Raw genomic sequence first — 22379 nt, 5'->3', positions numbered from 1 at the left:
CACACACACACAGCTCTTGAATGTAGGTACAAAAGCTGATTTCTTAGTATAATGGTAAAACTAATGCAAATCTGTCAGTGTTTATCACAAAGACAATTGGTCCAGTTAGGCTCATGTGATGGCATTTTATCTATCAGTGTCTGTGTGTTTCTGAACATGTCCGAATATGTTTATTTATTACATTTGCATGCATTCATTCAGCAGATACATTTATTTAAAATGACGTGTGTGTGTGTGTATGTGTGTATGTATGTGTGTGTGTTTGTGTGTGTGTGTACGCATCTCATAGAGAGAAAGGGGATTTACATAAAAGGTATGGCAACCTTTTTTAGTATATCTTTGGAGCTTTTTGCCTTTATTATGAAAGGACAGTGAAGTCACTAGAGAGAGAGAGAGATGGGAGAGATGGGGTGGGATCAGAAATGTCACTAAACAATCCCAACTCTGTTTTAACTGTCCACACGTATGTGTTTGTGTTTCAGAGAGAAGAACAAATACAACATATACAGTATAGAGATACCAACCTTATTAACGGTCATAGAAATTTGTTGCTTAAATCTATTATTTGTCTTTTTTTGTAACCAGTCCACAGACCCACAGACCAGTGTCTCCAGTGCCCAGCTGTGTGTCCATGAGGAGTGACTGGTCTAAGGAAGGACCTCCCAATCTCAGCAGAGGACCACCACTCTCTGATCCAAAGTGAGATATCACATATTATGCTTACGTTATGCTTACGTGTGAGAGTGGAGAAGTGTGTGTGTGTGTGTGTGTGTGTGTGTGTGTGTGTGTACAACAGAGAATAAGGGACAACTATACAGTATAATATAACCAAGCCCCCCTAACGGCGTCCCTGACAACGCTCATACACATACTCACCCACACACATTCTCACGCAAACACACATTCACACACACACACACACACACACACACACACACACACACACACACACACGCACACATTCTCTCACACACACACACACACACACACACACACACACACACACACACACACACACACACCCGCACACATTCTCTCACACACACACACACACACACACACATACACACACACACACACGCACACATTCTCTCACACACACACACACACACACATACAGAGAGACGCATGGCCAGCTAAAACTCACTTTCACACTCAGTTTCAACACTAGTCTCATTTTTGACTTCCTTGATGACATTTTCTTTTTGAAGGCAAGTTTGTATTGACCTATTTTCATTTTGGGCTTAATAAAGTTTTAGGGCATTTGGCATGTGACACAGATGTTTCTCCTACAAGTGAGCAATGTCAAAAGCAGTTGGGTTGTACAGTAGATCTTGAGTGTGGAAGGTTATTAGTGTGATTTTTTTTATTTGTAAATGAAATGAATGCTTTTTCAATTACTTTTCAATGTTTTTTTTTTAGAATTGCTTTTTTGTGGTAATGTGTCGTGTAGGTCTTAAATTGCAATCTTTACAGTCTTATATTTGGCCCACTGAAAGCTACAAGAACCCTGTATATTTACACGTTTTTACTTACTACATCATTTCATATGTGGTATGTGTGCGACATACCTTTCTCTATTGTTCTACCCTGTAAAATATAATCAAAGTATAGAAAAAAGACATGAATAAGTTGGTGTGTCCAAACCTCCTGAGACCCTGCGTCCTCATATGAGGACATTACATTTAGGCTCTGCTTTACCTTGTGCTTACTTTTTCTGAATAAAAACCTGTTGTCCTTATATGTGGACACTTCATTTTACCCTCTAGTGTTATCAGACAAACAATACAATGTTTTGGGAAAAAGCAATATGGCGTCGAAATCCACCTTCACGCTTTACCGGCATACGCGTGAGAACTATCGTCATGGTAACGTGCCAGTGAACGTTATGACAATTTTTTTTTTTGTATATGTTTGTGAACAGTTGTAGTATGATATGGCATCAAGTTTCCCCCATTTCGATCATTACAAACAGACCAGGACGTGTTTAACTTTCATGTCCTCATACGAGGACATCGGGACTGAAATGTACGCATAATTTCATTTTTAGGCTACATATTACATTGAAAATTGTCGTTAATTGGCCATATCAAACTACACTAAAGCAATAATGGAAGTCAAAGTGTGGACATAGACACAATAGAGTAGCCTGAATAAATAAATCCATTGAAGGAATTAATAAAATAAATAAATAAACAAATAAGAAACAAATAGAGCAGAACTGTTTCGCTTCAATTGATTGTGGATAGACTTCTCTCCACATGGGTGTGACCCATATGTACAACTAACATTTACAAATAAACACTAAACTTAACCAAATTAATAACAGGATATTTCTGTTCAATAAAAACAAACTGTTTTCTTAATAGTTGAATCTTAGGCACTTGGAGTACACACATGAATATTCACATTCTTTCTGGATTGGCAATCTCATTGTATTTTATGGTAATAGAGACCCAATGGCCTCATACGATTTGATTTGATTTTATTTGGATCCCCATTAGATGATGCAAAAGCACCAGCTACTCTTCCTGGGGTCCACACACAACATATAATAGACAAGAAATCAACATACAATTAAGAAATCAACATACAACACAACAGATATAAAAACAGGAAAAGAAAACACTTTTCCTGGGGTCCACACACTATAACAAACAAGAAATCAACAAGACAACATATATATATATTAAAAAAACACATAAAAGAAAAACAGAAGAATAATGACTAACTAAGCCACCAACACACAACACAGACAAACCACAACAAGAGATGAAGTGACAAAAAGGAAAAAGTACATGTGAGTTAATAAAAAATCAGTAGTACTGTAGGCTACATACTAGGATTTAGTGCAATCAATCATAAGGTGCTGCTTTACTTGTTTTTTGAAACTGACTTTGCTCTGGATTTTTGATATCTGATCTGGAAGGTAGTTCCATTCAACCATAGCTCTACATAGCACTGTGCGCTGTTTCAGTGTTGTTTTGATTAGTGGGATTGTGTAGTTACCACTAGTAGCATGTCTAGTGGGGTATGTGTGAACATTGGAACTGAGTGTGAGCTGTCTAAACAAACAGTCTGGTTTGTTTAGTGTATTAATGTTCTTTATAAAAGAAAGAAGTGATGCTTTCAACCTCGCCTCAACTGTCAGCCAGCAGAGTTGGTCATGCATGTGTTTTACATTGGCTCTCTGTGTGCATTCGAGGACATCGTTTTTCTCAAAAACTACTTGATGTACAGAGGTGAAATTTTTTTTGTATGTTTATGAAGCCCTACTAAGCCAAAATAATTGAGTGAAATGAAAAATGCATTCAAATTTACATCCAGGGTCTCAGGAGGTTAAAGTGTAAGTCCGGCGAAAATTTAAAAAAATGTGTTTTTCTGAATGAAAATACATCAACTAGCCTAAGCCATGGAAGAAGTATTTTTCGTTGATCACGCAGTACAGAGCTAGCACGGGCAAGAGCTACAGCCCAAAATAGCAAACAGTGGGTTAGCATAGGGCTTGCAGCCACACGCTTTCAAACTAGCATTTTTAAACCACTAACATTGCTCAAAACAGCGCCAAACCTTGTCTACACATAAAACGAAGCACCAATCAGTCTGTAAACTTTGGAATAGTTTGTATACACTTACAATCAGTTCGAGACAGCAACCCTATCTGAAGCACAGAAATGTCACGCGAGATCTCGCACTTGAATTTGAAAGCGTGTGGCTGCAAGCCCTATGCTAACCCACTGTTTGCTATTTTGGGCTGTAGCTCTTGCCCGTGCCATCTCTGTACTGCGTTATCAACGAAAAATACTTCTTCCGTGGCTTAGTTGATGTATGTTCATTCAGAAAAACGCTTTTTTTCAATTTTCACCGGACTTACACTTTAACGGGCATAGAAATGTGTTGGTTAAATCTATTATTTGTCTCTTTTTGTAACCAGAACACAGACCCACAGACCAGTGTCTCCAGTGCCCAGCTGTGTGTCCATGAAGAGTGACTGGTCTAAGGAAGGACCTCCCAATCTCAGCAGAGGACCACCACTGTCTGATCCAAAGTGAGATATCACATATTATGCTTACGTGTGAGAGTGGATAAGTGTGTGTGTGTGTGTGTGTGTGTGACTGTGTGCACAACAGAGAATAATGGACATGATAATGGTCGCATATCATTACAATGTAATTATTACCACGGTATACATAACTACATAATATAACTAACCCCCTAAACTGTAAGCCTAACGGCGTCCCTGACAACGCTCATACATATACTCACCCGCACACATTCTCACACAAACACACACACACACACACACACACACACACACACACACACACACACACACACACACACACAGGTGCAGAGAGATGCATGTCAAGTCAAAACACACTTTCACACCCAGTTCCAATACCAGTCTCATTTTTGTCTTTGTTGGTGTAATCTATTCTTTTTGAAGGCAAGTTTGTATTGACCTATTCTCATTTTGGGCTTAATAAAGGTTTAGAGCATTTGGCATGTGACACAGATGTTTCTCCTTGAGTAGCCTACTGTATACTACAAGTGAGCAATGTCAAAAGCAGTTGGGTTGTAGATTTTGAGTGTGGAAGGTTAAGTTTGATTTCTTTATCTGCAAATTAAATGAATGCTTCATTTACCTTCATTATCCTTGAATTACTTTTCGATGATTTTTTCAGAATTTCTTTGATTTTAATACTTTTGTGGTAATGTGTCGTGTAGGTCTTAAATTTCAATCTTTATGGTCTTAATTTCTTAAAGAGGTCTTCGTAAAATATCGTAAAAGCACCAAGTAGCCTAGGCTATTAATTGTCTCTCTATGTAACCAGTCCACAGACCCACAGACCAGTGTCTCCAGTGCCCAGCTGTGTGTCCATGAAGAGTGACTGGTCTAAGGAAGGACCTCCCAATCTCAGCAGAGGACCACCACTTTCTGATCCAAAGTGAGATATCACATATTATGCTTACGTGTGGTTGTGTGTGTGTGTGTGTGTGTGTTTATTTTTTTACATTTACATGTATTAAGGCGAGACACGGCAGGTGAAAACATCGTTTTTGTGACCTCCGGTCAATTTCAATATTTTGTGCTAGTTTGCTACCTTAGCATGTATTCTACCACCCTACTACAACAATAAAGTCCAATTTGCACATTTAGGTGTTTATTTCATGACATTTTGTCTACTCGCGCCTATATATTTCTCCTAATTTTACCAAAAGTTCTCATTCTAAAGTGTCATGTACTACTGCGACCGTGAACCAAATCATATCGTGTGTGACACCGTTTTTTTTTTTTTTTTTTTTTTTTTTATATCTTTTATTGATATTATCAGAGTACAAACAAAACCCTCATATTCATATAACAATTTGTACACTATTAGCCAGGAGGTACAGTTACATTCAATAATTCATTAGTCAAAATCAAGTAAAGACTAGGGGTGTCACGATTCTCCAAATCCTCGATTCGATTTCATTTTCGATTTTAAAGCCACGATTCGATTCGATTTTCGATCTTTTTTTATTAATGCATTCCTTGTGTCATTATTATTATTATTATATTCATTTTTATTTTTTGCCCTCTTCCTATTCTGTTTCAGGGGGCTTTTATTTTGAAAGCAATTTTTTTTTTGAAACCGTTCCATCCGTGAGGTTGTAAACAAAAACTAGAAAATGTAATTCCATGGAAGGAATTACCATTGCATGTAAATGCAAAAAGGTTGCTGACTGTGTAAAACATTGTATTAGGCCTATAGTTAAAAAGACAACTAGGCTACACAGAAGAATAGATAAATAACAATAACCCAATTACAATTCCACTAAATTACTTGGAAAGTCACATTTAAAAAGTGTTTTATGAAAATGCATCAAAATTGTGGATAGGCTATTTTGGAAAATAACTCTTCATTTATTAGAATTTAAAAGACTGAAATGAAGTTGCAAGAGCTGACACTTTAGTAGCCTACAGTGACGACTGGTAGGATAGCTTACATAGCCTTCATACACTAATGCAGGTTAAAAGTAGGCATAGGCTATAGATTTAGACACCATTGGAATACGGAATACAATCTCAAACAACGCCAATCAATCAACGATGATGCAGCAACAGGTAGGATATACAAATGCAACGTTAGCTTACAGTAGGATATTTTATGTAGGCTACACATATTACATGATGGGCTAGTATGTTCTTCAAAGTGTTTCCAGGTGTGTGATTGTCCTAATAGGAATGTAGCCTACAATAAGCTGTTAACAAAGGTGTTTAATTTGTGAATGATGCCGAAAGCTTTAAATGATTGCCTGGCTGGCAAGTCCCTATAGCTGAAACGACTAGCTGCTAGCTTGCTAACAAACAAACAAACGTGAAAATGATAGCGATAGCAATGCAGTTTGTAGGTAGGCTACTAGAAACGACTGTGATAAGAAGGCTTGAACCTAAATGGTGCAACAGTTGCTTGTAACTTGCTAGTAAATTGCTTGTCGTTAGCTAAATACAGTGTTTACGTTGACGTTAGGTTAGCTGTTGATAACGTTACCGAGAGCAAACCGGTTACTACAAATCAAGTAAGGAGTAGCTGACAAGACGATAACGTCCTGGTTTACAGCAGGGGCATGGTATGTTTTCATAGCTGTTACAGCCTGGCGCAGCGGTGGCATTTGGATCAAAGATCCTTGATTACTGACAGCTGAGCACTGACGTAACAATTAATCTTTGCCGCCAAAGGGTCTCAACGTTAACTCTATGGGAATTGTAAAATATTTTATAGTAAATATCTCTACAAGTATAAAGTTCACAAATGTGAAAAATACATTGGACAAATCTCCATTACAAGACCTTTGTAGGAGTGTTTGAATGACGTCAAACGGTTAAGTGGTTTTAGCGTTATAAAACGTGGATTTTGGTCGGAGGAAGAATAATAACTATATTAAGAAGAATAGGGATAACAGTACATTGCATTCACATGCAATGTAAAAAGAACGTCAAACATAGACATGTGAACATAGTGAAATGAAGCAACACAGAATGATACTTTGAATGTTTGTGCACACTCTGAAGACACTCTGAAGAGACCCAAGGTTAGTGTTAATGGAATAAGTACTTATCAATGTGCATTATAAGCCTTAAAGTCATTTTGAACTGTAGGCTAACTAAATCGTTTTTTTAAGTTGAGAAGGCTAAATTGGTGTTAGGCTAACTGACGTGAATGAACGCAAAAATGCTTCCACACTCGTGATTTCAGAGTAACAAGAGGTTGATGTGCATTTTTTAACTGGCTGCGGCCTAAAATTAGAGGAGTGTTGATGCTGCACGTGTGTGGTTTTGCGTTTTGGGCATACATGCTGGACGTCACGTTGGGGGTGTGGCTGCATCGTCGATTCTACTTTCAGTTCGAAGTTCGAGATTGAGATGTAATTTCGATCGATTTCGATTTAAAATCGAGATCGTGACACCCTTAGTAAAGACAAAACACATACACATATATCAAAGAAAAAAGGGAGAAATAAAAAAAAAAGAAAACAGGAAAAGTTTTAATCACAAATATGAAAAGAGCCCAGGAGGAGAGTTGTCTTAATGGCCTTGGGGCTGGTTAAGGATTGAAGTGTGTTAATGTACACTTTTATGTCATTTATAAACACAGAGAGGAGAAGCTTGCTATTGGAAAATTTACATTTGTGAATAAAGTACTTTGCCAGAAGAAATATTAGATTTGCAATGTAAAACACATTTCTTTCTTCATTACTGAAGTCATGGAAGCCAAACAAGACATGCTTAAAAGAAAAATCTAAATTCCATTTTAAATGGGTGCAAAGCAGGGTTGACAGGTCTGTCCAGAATCTCTCAGACCAACGACAGAACCAGAATAAATGCACTGATGTCTCTGGGGGTGTGTGACACTGTTCAAAAGCCCTTTTTCTCCTGAATGACGCTATGCAATCCAAATATGGACATTTCCTTTGTATTAGCAACCAATCGCGAAAGTTCAAAGGCGAGTCTAGGCTTAGAACGTATCCCATTGGCTGTGTTTCAAGGCTGTTTTCTCAAAACGAGTTTCTTCTCCCACTCTGAGAACATAATCTCCACTTCTGAAGCACTTACATGCGTCAAACTTTCCAGTCTTATGCCAAACTATATTTACAAGACTTTTACAGAGGGGTTTGTTGAAATATAATTCCTAACCTGATATATATGACATTTTATGCTTAAAAACATGGCAAAAACCGATTTTTCAAGGCTATTGACACTATATGCTGATTTACAAGACAACAGAAGTAGATATCCATAAATCCCTCTGTAATTGTTCTCCCATCTAATATATTAACACAATGAAAAAACAATTTTGAACCTGGCTTTATCCAAAACTCAGATTATGTATTTTAAAATATATGCTAATTAGCGCATATTTAATGAGATAATGCCTAATTTGCATATTTTAACATTAAATTACAAAAAACTTGTACCTTTATACATTTTTTTCTTATGTTGATGTAAGTAATCAACTGGGGTAGTTTCATAGTGATATCTGCTAGTTAAAATCAGCTGAGTTTAAATCAGTCTACCACATCAGACACGTTTAAAAAAGGTTTCTTTCCAGGTCATAGAGAGCTAACTAGCCTAATTACACAACCATTAACACAACACTGCAAATCCAACTTCAGCTGAAGTCAACAGGCCTATCCTACATGATGAAACATTGGCTAACACAACACTCTGATTGATAACATTTTACAACTCTTCAAGCAGATGCGGCTACTATAGGCTATCACCTTGCAGTTGCCTAATTTAAGCTTCAAACACCGCCCTGCACACACATGCCTGAACTTAAAGGAGAAATCCGTTTTCACATACAGTACAGTACATCTCTGTTCCTCAAGGTCACCGCTGCAGCTAACGCAGCAGGTAGCTACAGCGCTGCACAGTCAACATTGTTTAAGGAACACTTCACCGTTTTTCATATCAAACTACGTTATTCCCTTAACTAAGACGAGTTGATACATACCTCTCACGTTTCAATGCGTGCACTCACTGGCTCTGGCGCTACTTTGATATCACTTAGCTAGCGCTGTTCATTCATTAAGATCCAAACAGAGATGAAGTTAGAAACGACCAAACATCTCCATGTTTTCCCTATTAAAATACAGTAACAAGTGTAGTCACATGACCAAGTATGGTGAGACAAAATTAAACGTGGTACATTTCTAAGCGGGTAAGAGGGAGAACTATGTTGTGTGGCGGAATAACACTTGGGAGCACTTCGACTCGGCACAGTAATATCATCACTCTTCCACTTTCAGTTTCACTTTGGAGTGAGGATATTACTGCGCTGAGACATTTTCTTACGGGGAAGCATGCCCCCATACCCCCCTAAGAGGTCCTATGCCCCAGTGCAGTTTAAGGTCTAATGGCACCTCTGTTAGGGGCTCAGCACCCCTAAAGGTCTGATCCTAGAATCACCCCTTACAAACACACACACACGCTTTGACTCGCATTGAGCTCATGTACAAAGTGCAGCTGCAGACAAGAAAAACAATGCAGGAGACGTAGAGCCAAATGACTGTTTACTGTCCTTTACACACACATTTTACACACATATACTTTCTAGTGATAATCAGTCCATCTACCTGTCCTTTACGTTACATCCATGTTTGTATGCTTTCTTTGGAGATAAGCATTTAAAAAGACATCTGACTCTTAATGTCTGTAAAACTGTGTGTTCAGTGTCTGTAGATGTTTTAGAAACTTTGTCATCTGTGTGGAGAGGCAATATATACACCTCTGTTGATAAAGTTAGTCACAGTGATCCCCACCAGTTCAGTATATTGAAGTATGGTGTACCTGGTGAAAGAAATCACATCCCAGTTTCTCCCAGTTTCTTCGACTATTAATTCATAGTGGTGTTCACATGACATTAATATTTCACAGTTTGTGAAATACAGTATATAACCCCTACAGGTTCTAATTGGCCCTGTTTGAAGTAGGGAGTGCACTCTGTGCCTCCAAACGTCTTTCCCTCTCTGTGCCCCTTGTCTTCCCCTCTCTCATCTCTATTTTTCCCATCTAAACCCCGTGGTGCTGGGATCAACATGGACAATGTCACAGCTCAACCCAGGCTTGGAGTGGAGGAAGGGCCCTGCCACAGTCTTTCTTTCATTCCAATGTTTGTTATTGAAAGAGTCCTTTTATGAAAATAAGAAACATACCCCCCCCCCCTCTCTCTTTCTAGGTGTGAGGCCAGCAGGGCTGCTGGGTTAAACATGGACAATGTCACAGCTCAGCCTGGGGGGATGGAGAACACCCCGGCATTGATAGGAGGAGCTGCCCTGCTACAGCAAGGAGGAGGTAATGTCTGTCTTTGCTGATTTAAGAACACGCAGGTTGCACATGCATGTCTGTTACTTATTTTCCATTTCCTTAATTTTCCAACTATTAGCTGCTAATAAATTGATTTTGCAAAATTTCTCCAGCTGAGGTTAATACACGGGGGCAGTGCAATGGTATTCTTATGATTTTGTTTCTTTTAACTTGCATAAAACACTGTCCTGCAGCTTACACCCAATGCGGCTAATACACAGGAAATTACTGTATTTGTTTTTTCAGAAATAGCAATTATGGTATTACAGTATTGAGTCATTCCATGTGAAATCAGACAAAATCCAGGAAAATGGTTGCAGCACTGACTCTGATTTTCCTCAAAGTTTGTCTACACAATGTTTGGGTTCCATAACTAAAACCTGTAAAATATATTTGTTCAATTCTATTTTTTTCATAGCCGTTTTGCCCTTCATTGTTTACACTCTCTAAAAGGCCTCATCTTGGAGGCTGTGTTTGGACATTCATATCTTAAAAAGTCTTAATTCCTAATGAAGGTATCTACATAAGAGTGACATGACACATGAGCCCTAACCCTAAATCTGACTCTAACCCTAACTTTTCATGACAAAAACCGAATGACACTAACATAGATGTTATGTCATTAATGTTTATGACTTGTTTTTAATGTTTATGACACGTTCATGACTGTGTCATCATGTCAGTCTTAAGTAGACACCTTCAAGTAAAGTGTAACCATTTATTCTTGCAATGATAGTTCTGCCTTGCAGAATGGCTGAAAACAAAAAGAAAGCAGATTTAATCATAGGAATGGCGGAATTAAAATGGCACCTTGATAATACATGCAATGCTAGGGAGTAAAAATGGTATTTTAGGATGACAGACAGTATGATGACCAGATGTTTCTCATTACATGTTATTCTTTGTTGTTTTCAGGCCATGGTACAGCACAGGAAGTTAAAAGGCTGAAAGAGAAGCTTCAGACACACTTGAGAACCAAGTTTTCTGCTGTACATCAAGAAAATGGAGTCAAAAATGTTGATGATATCTATACTGACCTTTACATTGTTGAGGGCCGCACAGGTGGGGTCAACAATACACATGAAGTGTCAACAATTAACATGAATCAAATTGGGAGAGGACCAAGCTCGGAAGATAAGCAAGTTAAGTTGGCAAACATGTTCAGTGACAGACTTGCCACAAAAGTTTTGACTTTGGGGATTGCTGGTGTGGGGAAAACTGTTGCAGTGCAGAAGTTTGTCATGGACTGGGCTAATGGAGAAACAAATCAAGACATTGACTTTGTTTTTGTTCTTCTGTTTCGAACGTTGAATTTGATCATGGAAAAACATTACACTTTTCTTGAACTCCTTCTTGCATTCTACATGGAACTCAAAGATTTGACAGAGTTGTCTGAATTCACTAAATGCAAAATAATTTTTGTCCTTGATGGTATGGATGAAAGCAGGCTCCACTTAGACTTTGAAAAGTGCATTAGTGAACTCAATGTGAAGACTTCTGTGGACACTCTCATGACAAGTCTCATTAAAGGAACACTGATGAGCACTGCACACATCTGGGTTACAACCAGACCAGCAGCAGCCAGTCTGATCCCAGATGAGTGTTTCAACTTGGTGACAGAGGTACGAGGATTCAATGATGACCAAAAAGATCAGTTCTTTCAGAAGAACATAAACAATAAAGAAAAAGCTGATCAACTCATTCTTTATATCAAGAAGAATAGAAGCCTCCAAATCATGTGTCACATACCAGTATTCTGCCGGATTATAGCCAGTGTGGTAGATGAAATACTGGGAGATCAGAGCAAAGAAAAAAGAACTTTGACGGAAATGTACACACTGTATACCTACACTCAGATGAAAAGAATGAATGAATACTTGGACAAGAAGATGGGTGCAAAAGAAAAAGGGCAGTTGCTAGTTAAGCTTGGGGAACTGGCATTCAAACATCTGGAGAAAGGCACCCTGATATTCTATGGAAAGGACTTGCAAGATTGTGGTATTGATGTCAAGGCTGGAGCATTGCAGGCTGGAGTTTGTACACAGATCTTCAATGTTGAGAGTGCTGTAGCTGAAGAGAAAATATTCAGCTTTGTACATCTAAGTGTACAGGAATTCTTGGCAGCTCTTTACGTTCTTCACAAAAATGCAACTTGTCGTTTAGGAAATCGTCTCCCCACACCATGGAGGAAGACAATTAACTGGCTCTCTCCACCCTCAAGGTCTGACCTTTACCAGCTTGCTGTGGACAAGGCCCTACAGAGCCAGAATGGACATTTGGATCTTTTTGTCCGCTTCCTCCTCGGCCTGGCTCCAATGTTGGAGCCTCAAATCAGGCCCCCCCTGAATAATGTGCTGCCACAGTTAGTTGTCAGAGAAACAAGCATCAAGAACACAGTTCAATACATAAAAGAAGTGATCAAGAGAGACAACTCATCAGAACGGACCATCAACCTCTTCCACTGTTTGAATGAGCTTGGGGACCACTCACTGGTTGAGGAGATCAATGGGTAATGAATACAAAAAAAAATCCATTTGAAGGTTTTGGCAAAGAGCATAAGTAGAAGATTATGATGTTGAAGGAAATTATGTTAAGAAAATATATAGTATTTAATACTGTCATTGTTATTGCTTTAGTATTCTTAAAATATTCTTTGTTTTGAAGTAAAGCTCTGCTGTCTTAAGCAGCTAACAATTAGTATGATTCTGAATATTGTTTACCTATGTATAATTGACCGATCTCAAGCCAAGCCTCCCATTGACGTGTTGTCTTAAATGATACCCAGGTACATAAACTCAGCAGACAAGAAGAAACTGACTCCAGCCCAGTGTTCAGCTCTGGCTTATCTGCTTCTGATGTCAGCTGAGGAGTTGGAGGAGTTTGATCTGAAGAAGTACCTGAGATCAGAGGAAGGGCTCCACAGAATGCTTCCGGTAGTGAAGGTCTCAAGGAGAGCTTGGTGGGTGAAGTTTTGTTAACATTAATGATAATGTAGGAACTGAACCAACTGGTTAATTGGAGATGTTAATTTCTCAGCATGTGTTGTTCAGTGTGTTTGAATATGAATGAAATTTATAATTGTTATAGCATACCAGTGAGATAGGTGGACAAGCAGAACCAACATCAACTTTTAAACAGGCTAAATCGGTGTCCTCTCACCAAAGAAAGCTGTAAAATAATGGAATCTACACTACACTAAAAGGGACACCTGCATTAGCTATCTTTATGTATGTTTTTTAACAGGCTGAATCAGTGTCAACTCACTAAAGCTAGCGGTAAGCTGTTAGCATCAGTGCTACAAAGGACACCTTCCCATCTCAGAGAACTGGACTTGAGTGACAATGACCTTCAGGATGAAGGAGTGAACCTGCTTTGTGTTGGACTTGGAGATCCACAGTGCAAGCTGGAGATACTGAGGTCAGTTATGAGCCATATACGACATGATAAACGTAATAGATGATAGACATAATAGTTATTCAGTTTATATGAAACAGACAAAACGAAAACAGGAAAGAGGCACAGAGAACACTGCATCAGTTGTGTTTATGTACAGAAGTGTTCTGCTTTGTATATGTGAAGTAATAAGAATAATTGGTATATATCTACTGTTAGTTAAAGTGTTTAGGTAACACGCTCTGTGAAGATCATAGTTATTTATAATTATTTATGCACAATATAATGTCATCGTAAATCATTAGAATAATTTGTATGATAATTTACATGATGATAGCATGCATTAGACTCTATATCAGTGTTCATAATTAAAAACGATTGTAAGCTATAATATCATTCTGTGAAATCACTAATGGCCTGTTCAGACAACACCTTTTTTTTGTCTTTCACGGTTATTGTGTAGTCTGTACAGGCCATAAGGAATGTTTCCGTGTTATTATTCACCAAAAGTTTTTAGAATAATCAAAACGTCAAAACTCTTACCAATTAGCCTAGAAATATTCACATACAGTACTGTATTAAGCACCTAATTTACCAATTGAAATAGTAAAACATTTATTTCTTACGGCTAAAACACCTCAGCAAAACCGCAGTGGTTTTCTCAATGCAGTCAGCAAGCTCCTTCTTCTGTCGGACAGAAGGAGGGAAAAACATGACAACTTACCCGTTCCCCCAAACCTGCAGTATTTGTAGATGCCCCCAAAGACCTGTGAATCACAACAATACTCCAGTGCTTTGATTTTGCAGCCAAAGGAGAAATTTGTTATCTTAGCCAAGCCGAAGGGGCAAATGTCTTCTTTTAGCGACCAGCCAAGAAAAAAGCCATTAACCCTTACTGGACGTAGTTTATTTTTCAAGAACAAAAATGAAAAATAAGAAATAAAAGTGAATTAAAGACAGGTTATATGAAAAGCCGAAGAAAATAATCCAATGATCAATTAACAGACTCAGAACCAGAAGGGGTCCAAAAGGGGAAAACCCTTTTCTTCCTATTCATATACTTACATTCTTATCTATATGGTGTGTTACCTCATGCTTATGTCTGATTGACAATTGTATTACCTTTTTCTTTACAAAGCTTTCAGACTGTTAGACTGCTATGACCCCAACAGGATACTTTATTGTCTGCATCAGTTACACTTGTTTTCTGTGTATTGTTCCCTTACAATATTTCTGAATATGGTATGTTTTTCTGATTTCTGTCTGGTGCTACTTACAGCTTGTCGAACGGTCTACTCACATGTGTTCACACAAGCATGATTTAATTTCTTATATTCAAACATAATTATACTTTATGAATAGGCATATGTCAGTGATGATGTTAATACAAAATTTGATCAGTGTTCCATTCTGTTGAAAAGAGTCTGAGAGCAAATGCTGTCATGCCTGCATCTGCATTCTCATAAGCATGGTTGATGCTAGGTGGAGAATATCATACAATCTCCTTTTTTACTTTGCTTAGTTTTCATTTCTGTTGTGTCCTCACGGTATGGCTTATGAGATACAACAAGTCTCATTCCATTACAGTTTATCATCTGTTTCTGTGAACAGGCCAAGGTGATAGATAGATCCTGAGTATTTTTGTAACTTGTGTTACACCTTAGATACAAGAACAGCAGCTGATCAAGCACACTTTGCTGCTCCTCGGCAGCATAAACTGGACGTGTTAGCATGGGGTGTGTCTGGAAGGACAGATCGTGCCTTTGGATTATTAATCTACACACACAGTTTATGAACCTGTTCCCTTTGTTTACTAATCCATGTGCATGGTTCCCCACATGTCCCTTGTGTTCTGTTTTGTAATCTGTAACATGGCGGTCATTGAACAGGGTTTGGCTCCTCATTGGTGTTATGTACTTTGATGGGTATTCTCTATTTTTTCTAACATATTAATTGTGCTTTACAGACTTGTTGGCTGTGGACTGACTGAGAAGTCTGGAGGTGTTTTGGCCTTTGCCCTGCAGTCAGTAAATTCCCACTTGAGAGAGCTGGACCTGAGTAAGAATAATCTGGGGGATTGTGGAGGAAAGCTGGGCTCTGACGCTCTGAATCTCCACTGTACGATGGAAACACTCAGGTTGGTATTACTGGGTGAAAACCATCATCCATCTTGTCAGCTTATGTTACCTAATCTCTGTCTCTACTACTCTGTTTCACAGGCGTTACAAACTACTTGTGTGTTACACACTTTCCTCGTTTGGTGGTGTTAACAGTACCAGGAGAACTAAATCACACTGTATTGCCTTTACAGACTTGCTGGTTGTAAACTCTCAGAGAAACCCTGTGAGGTTGTAGCCTCTGCTGTGCAGCACATGGTGTCTCTGACAGAACTGGACCTGAGTGACAATCACATGAACATCACTGGGATTCAGCTTCTGAATGCAGGGATGTGTAGCCCCAACTGTAAACTGCAGAAATTAAGGTTGGTGTTTGACTTTCTTTTCATTTTGTCTATGAGATGAATACAACATTATTCATTCCCAAAATGTATGTTCTTCAAAGTCCAAAGTGACTTACATACAAAGGACTACACTGTCCTCGGAGCAACTTGGGGTTAAGTGCCTTGCTCAAGGGCCCAATGATGTAAGCCGGGAATTGAACCAACAACTTTCAGGCTACTACATGTACATGCTAGCCAAGCTCCTTAACCACTACACTACCACCACCCAACAGCATTGGACCTGGTTTCCATGTAACTCAAGACCCATTGTGCCCAAGATGAAGACATTATTGTGGAATGATGGTCTCAAGCAGCACCATAAACCTAGCCCATCAACACTCATTTGTGGTGTAGTGCCTCCCAGTCAAAAATGTAAATACAAAAATGTATTGCTTAAATCATCAATGTCTTGTGATGCCACACAAAAGATGACATCACCACAACAACCTCTGGACACGCCCTGTTTTGGGAAAAACTGCCCATGGGGGGCACTATTCAAGAACATCTATCTCTCAGGAACATCTGAAGCCATGATTTTGAAATGTGGTGCACACTTGGCCACATTTGCTCACATTTCCTGATGTTTAATTTGGCTCACTCTACGCAATAGCCAATCAATTTAGCAGAAATATTGTGATAATATTCTGTAATTATGGAATATCTGAATAGTTCAAATGCAAAAGGCTCTTAATGCCACCTCTGTAAAACAGATGACGATGGGGATTGAATGTCCTACTACACACATAGTATACGTTTGTAGGCAAAAACCTAGGAGCCTGTTAAAAAAAAATGCTTCATCATCAAACTCTTCATCATATTCTCCACAGCCCGTCTAGAGGCCGACAGAGGGAAAGACTGCTGTGTGGCACATATAGCTTGTATTTGCTGTCTGTGGCAGGCTCTCTTCTTGCATGTCCACAGTAGCAGAAACATCAGCTGGACAGAGTGACCAATATCAGGCAGTGGCCAAAGCCTTTCCTGCCACAGTCCATCTCAGAGTTATGTAATAATGGGGTTTGTCCAGGAGGACAGACTGTCCCCCTTGGATTATTAATCCACACACACAATTTATGAACCTGTTCCCTTTGTTTACTTATCCATGTTCATGGTTCCCAACATGTCCCCTGTTTCTGAGTTTTGTTTTGTAATCTGTAACATGGCCATCATTGAACAGGGTTTGGCTCCTCATTGGTTTTATGTACTTTGATGGCCATTCCCCTACTTATTTTAACATATCAATTGTGCTCTACAGACTTGTTGGCTGTGGACTGACTAAGAAGTCTGGAGGTGTTTTGGCCTTTGCCCTGCAGTCAGTAAACTCCCACTTAAGAGAGCTGGACTTGAGTAAAAATACTCTGCGGGATTGTGGAGGAAAGCTGAGCTCTAAAATGCTGAATCCCCACTGTACGATGGAAACACTCAGGTTGGTGTTACTGGGAGAAAACCATCATCCATCTTGTAAAAGCTTTTGTTACCTAATGTATTTCTCTACTTGATTTGATTGGTGATTCAGAGAGAAAGTGCAGGGCTCCGTGGCGATCATATTTTGTACCGCTTTGTGGTACATCTAGTCAGTGTTTTGTACTTGGTGGACATTCCCTACTAATTGTTTTCCTTGTGTCTATTCATTGTACAGGCTTGTTTACATTAGTAATATTATTAATAGTGTAATTCAAACGTATTTTCCACAATTTTAACAAACTAATTTCCCACAGCTTAAATGATAATTCTGAGGATTCCTGCTATTTATCTATGTTCTGTAGTTGTAATGTTCCCATCATGAGAATACTCCATCTCTGCACCAGATCAAATAAAATCAGAAGGTGCAAATATTGTATGGAGGTACATGGTGCACATGGGGTGTAAAACTTCTGAATATGATGTTCTCCAGTCTGAACTGTTATAATAGATAAATCAGATTTCAGCTTAATCAGCTCTGGGTTAATTCCACTGATCAGTCTTTAGTGGTGTTGTGTCTGTAATACATGATATTCAGGCCTCATATCTTATCCTCTCCTCTTATCCCCCTTAGTACTGTTGTTTGGACCTGCCACATATTGTATGTGGAACAGTTATATTATTTTCCTCTCACTCTTCCTGCATATTTTTTTTAAAAAAATAGACGCAATAGATGCACCCATGTCACCCCTCTCCTTCATTCCCTTCACTGGCTCCCTGTGGCTTACAGGATCCAATTAAAAATTTTAACATTGGCATATAGAGCCCTCCATGGTCAGTCTCCTGGTTACCTCACCAACCTCATTCACCCTCACTCCGCTCCCCCCTCCCTCCGATCCAACAACCACAACCTGCTTGCCATACCCCGCACTCGCCTTAAGACCTGTGGCGATAGGGCGTTTGCTGCTGCAGCCCCCAAACTGTGGAATGCACTACTAATGGAGGTTAGGTCTGCGGTACTGACCTTTTTAAAGGGAGGTTAAAAACCCACCTCTTCAGGATGACCTTTTTAAACCTGTGACACTTCCTTTTTAATTTCCTATTTTACTTATGGCCCTTTTCTTTTATTATTTCCATCTCTTTTTTATTCTCTTTAAAATTGTGTATTCTATGCCTGACTTTTATTCTTGTTTTTGTATTTTATTATGTACTGTAAAGCACTTTGTGATTTTATCTGTGAAAAGCGCTATACAAATAAAACACTTACTTTCTTACTTACTTACTTAAAACATGACACATTAACTTTTTATACTCTTTTTCCTCTCTTGCAGACTTGCTGACTGTAAGCTGAAAGAGAAGTCCTGTGAGATTGTGATCTCGGCTCTGCAGTCTGCAAACTCCCCCTTCAGAGAGCTGGACCTGAGTCAGAATAACCTGCAGGCATCAGGAAAAAAGCTGCTCTCTGCTCTACAGAGTCCAAACTGCAAACTGAAAACATTGAGGTTGAATATAAATATATAATTTACTTGTAGAAAAAGAGTCTTCAGTGATGTATTGCTTTTAAATGTTTTATTTTGAACATTTTCTTAACCGTCATGTCAACTGTACTTTACAGACTTGTTGACTGTGGACTCACTGAGAAGTCTGGTGACATTTTGGCCTATGCTCTGCAGTCAGTGAACTCCCACCTGAGAGAGCTAGACCTGAGTAAGAATACTCTGGGGGATTGTGGAGGAAAACTGGGCTCTGAAGCACTGAATCCTCACTGTACGATAGAGACACTCAGGTTGGTGTTATTTAAGTATCATCCATCTTGGAAGAGCTTCTGTTACCTAATCTCTTTATCCACTCCTATTGTTGCCAATAATAAGAAGCATGTTGTCTACACTATTTTTCTCTTTTGCAGACTTGCTGGTTGTAAACTGACAGAGGAATCCTGTGAGGTTGTAGCCTCTGCTGTGCAGCACATTGTCTCCCTGACAGAGCTGGACCTGAGTGACAATCACATGAACATCACTGCAGTTCAGCTTCTGAGTGCTGGGATAAGTCACTCCAACTGTAAACTGCAGATATTAAGGTTGGGTTTTGACTTTCTTTTGGTTTTAATATTGTCCCTGAAGTGTGTCATTCAGATATGGGCTGTTTATTTGCTACACAGTGAAGGCATTGTAGATACGGTAAGGGACTAGTGTGTTGAAGACCAGACTAAGGGTGTACTCACACTGAGCACGGTTCACTTGTACCGTGCTGGAGTACGGTTCTCTCCTGTTCTTGGGCCGCACTCAAACTGCATTATGCTTTGGTAAGGGGGCTCCTGTGTTCAAAGCCAGACACATTCATATCCAGAATGCAGGGCACCTCGTCTTACACAATTTAGATGTTTTCTTACTTGTTTTCTCTGTTATGTTCCTGGTGTGCTGAGTGAAACTACACAACGTAGGAAGGAACCAGAATAGTGTTCATATTCATAAATATGTCAGAGGTATATTTTTGATAGCTGCGTTCTTGATAGCTTGAGTTCAAAGTGTAGACGAGGAAAAAAGAGTTCATTGCTGATGATGGTCAGAATCAAGTTTTATTTTTTGTGTTTGCACTGTTCTGTTAAGACTGTAAGCTGACATGACTTTGATTAATATTTCCATACCATCATTAAAATGGTCATTACCAAAAATAACCTATCATAACATATTGTGGTATAGTTGTAAGTCTGTATTGCCCATCCCTAATCCTAACATTATTAATTGAAATGGACTTTAACAACATTGTGATTATACACATGGTTAAATTAAATGACATCATTCTGATCTGCCTTTTGCACTCTGTCTTTGTCACTCTGTGCAGACTTGCTGGTTGTAAACTGCCAGAGGAATCCTGTGAGGTTGTAACATCTGCTGTGCAGCACATGGTCTCCCTGACAGAACTGGACCTGAGTGACAATCACTTAAACATCGCTGCAGTTCAGCTTCTGAGTGCTGGGATAAGTCACTCCAACTGTAAACTGCAGATATTAAGGTTGGGTTTTGACTTTCTTTTGGTTTTAATATTGTCCCTGAAGTGTGTCATTCAGATATGGGCTGTTTATTTGCTACACTGTGATAGGGGTGTAAATATGAATCGATTTGTATCGATGCATCGATTCTACAGCCGACGATTCAATGCATCGATACGTCCGCAAGATAATCGATTAATGTATTTATTTTAGTATTTTTCCGTCTGTTTATTTTCAGCATACGCTCGTATGCGTAGCCTACTACCTACTCCTAATCTGCGGGTAGCGCTATCCTCATTATTGTATTCTACTTTATAGCCTAGTAGGGGTTTAAAATTGGCACCCTCTGCCACTCGCCAAATGTGAGTGAAATTCTGCATTGGCGAGTAGAATTAAAAGGCGGGTTGTTGACATGCTTCACTGTAAACTTTCAGCACCGCAACAAAGCGTTTATAGGCTGCGAATTTTGTCATCATCGCATAAGTTGGTGGACTACGTTTTGCATTTAGTGACCCTCACTGTTAGGCCTACCATAGCTTCACCTGATGCACACGTTTTTTCCCTGTGGAAAACAGCTGATGGATTCGTCAGATCAAGTGAGCACGCTAACAGTGACGCTATAGTCATTCATTATACGCAATTGACATTCTTGAGACCTTAACCATGTTTTAGTTAGCCTACTGTGTCGTTTTACAAGTTAGGCTACGTGTTCTGAACATTTCTGTGTTCTGAGTAGCAGGTGTTATTTAATAACAGTTATTAGGACGAAGTGGAATTGGAGAAACGAATCAATGTAAAGTTTTGGGGAAACGTTTATCCCGTTAGTTAAACATGCTTCAGATTATGATTTGTGTTCGTTTCCCATACTGTCTTGGCTGAGCATGTTTCTTAGATTCAAAAAGTCCTCCAGTTGTGGACTGATTTATTTTTAACAGTGACATAGCTTGCAACTATCAGCCTGTACCGCTACACGACACGGCCAGGAAATCTTTCCAACTTCAGAACGTTTTCGCAAGTTCACGTCCTTAAAGTGACAGACACCTATTTAATCTCACATCGCCAATACAGTGAAGGCTGCCTATGACTTAAATTACCTAAAGTTAAACGTTTAGCTAATTAATCTTCTAATATTGATTACACACAAAATGCATATGCAATAGCAGATATATTGGGCCTACAATTTGTATTAGGTTATCTCACAGTCAGCAGGTAGCCTATGTCACAGAGTGTGGAGGAAGAAACTGCACTAAAAGTTTTGTGGCTGGTAGAAAGATAATTTGGCCCTGTTTATACTGTAACATACACATCATGTGAATAGAATAGGCTACTGTTTCTGTATTCTCAATAAAAGGCAAATGATTTCTATTTTTCTAGATTTTTTAAACTTAAACTAAACTAGATATCATGTAAAAATCGAATCGAATCGAATCGAATCGTATCGGTGGGAATTCTAAAGAATCGAAAAGAATCGAATCGCTGGCCTAGGAAATCGATATTGTATCGAATCGGCATGAAGGCTCCGATTTACACCCCTACACTGTGAAGGCATTGTAGATACGGTAAGGGGTTAGTGTGTTGAAGACCAGACTAAGGGGGTACTTACACTGGGCACGGTTCACGTGTACTGTGCTGGAGTACGGTTCTCTCCTGTTCTTGGGCCGCACTCACACTGCATATTATCAAACTGTACCCAGACACGGTTGAGCTGCTGTGCTCTAAAATCTTTGCATAGGCTTACAGGCGCATAG

At 39.1% G+C, this 22379-nt stretch overlaps 1 protein-coding gene across 1 annotated transcript in view; it reads left to right on the top strand.

The window, feature by feature from the left end:
- The window catches only part of LOC134086902 (NACHT, LRR and PYD domains-containing protein 12-like), a 103761-nt gene that overhangs the window by 21516 nt on the left and 59866 nt on the right, over nucleotides 1-22379 (top strand). The window contains exons 4-14 of the mRNA XM_062540096.1: nucleotides 586-699; nucleotides 3935-4048; nucleotides 4836-4949; nucleotides 10224-10339; nucleotides 11267-12860; nucleotides 13137-13310; nucleotides 13595-13768; nucleotides 15711-15881; nucleotides 16056-16226; nucleotides 17497-17667; nucleotides 18974-19144. Coding sequence (XP_062396080.1) covers nucleotides 586-699; nucleotides 3935-4048; nucleotides 4836-4949; nucleotides 10224-10339; nucleotides 11267-12860; nucleotides 13137-13310; nucleotides 13595-13768; nucleotides 15711-15881; nucleotides 16056-16226; nucleotides 17497-17667; nucleotides 18974-19144 — 3084 coding nt within the window. The remainder of the gene's footprint in view (nucleotides 1-585; nucleotides 700-3934; nucleotides 4049-4835; nucleotides 4950-10223; nucleotides 10340-11266; nucleotides 12861-13136; nucleotides 13311-13594; nucleotides 13769-15710; nucleotides 15882-16055; nucleotides 16227-17496; nucleotides 17668-18973; nucleotides 19145-22379) is intronic.

This window comes from Sardina pilchardus, chromosome 1, assembly GCF_963854185.1.
Source record: "Sardina pilchardus chromosome 1, fSarPil1.1, whole genome shotgun sequence".
NCBI lineage: Eukaryota > Metazoa > Chordata > Actinopteri > Clupeiformes > Clupeidae > Sardina > Sardina pilchardus.
This window is presented reverse-complemented; position numbering and strand designations above follow the sequence as displayed.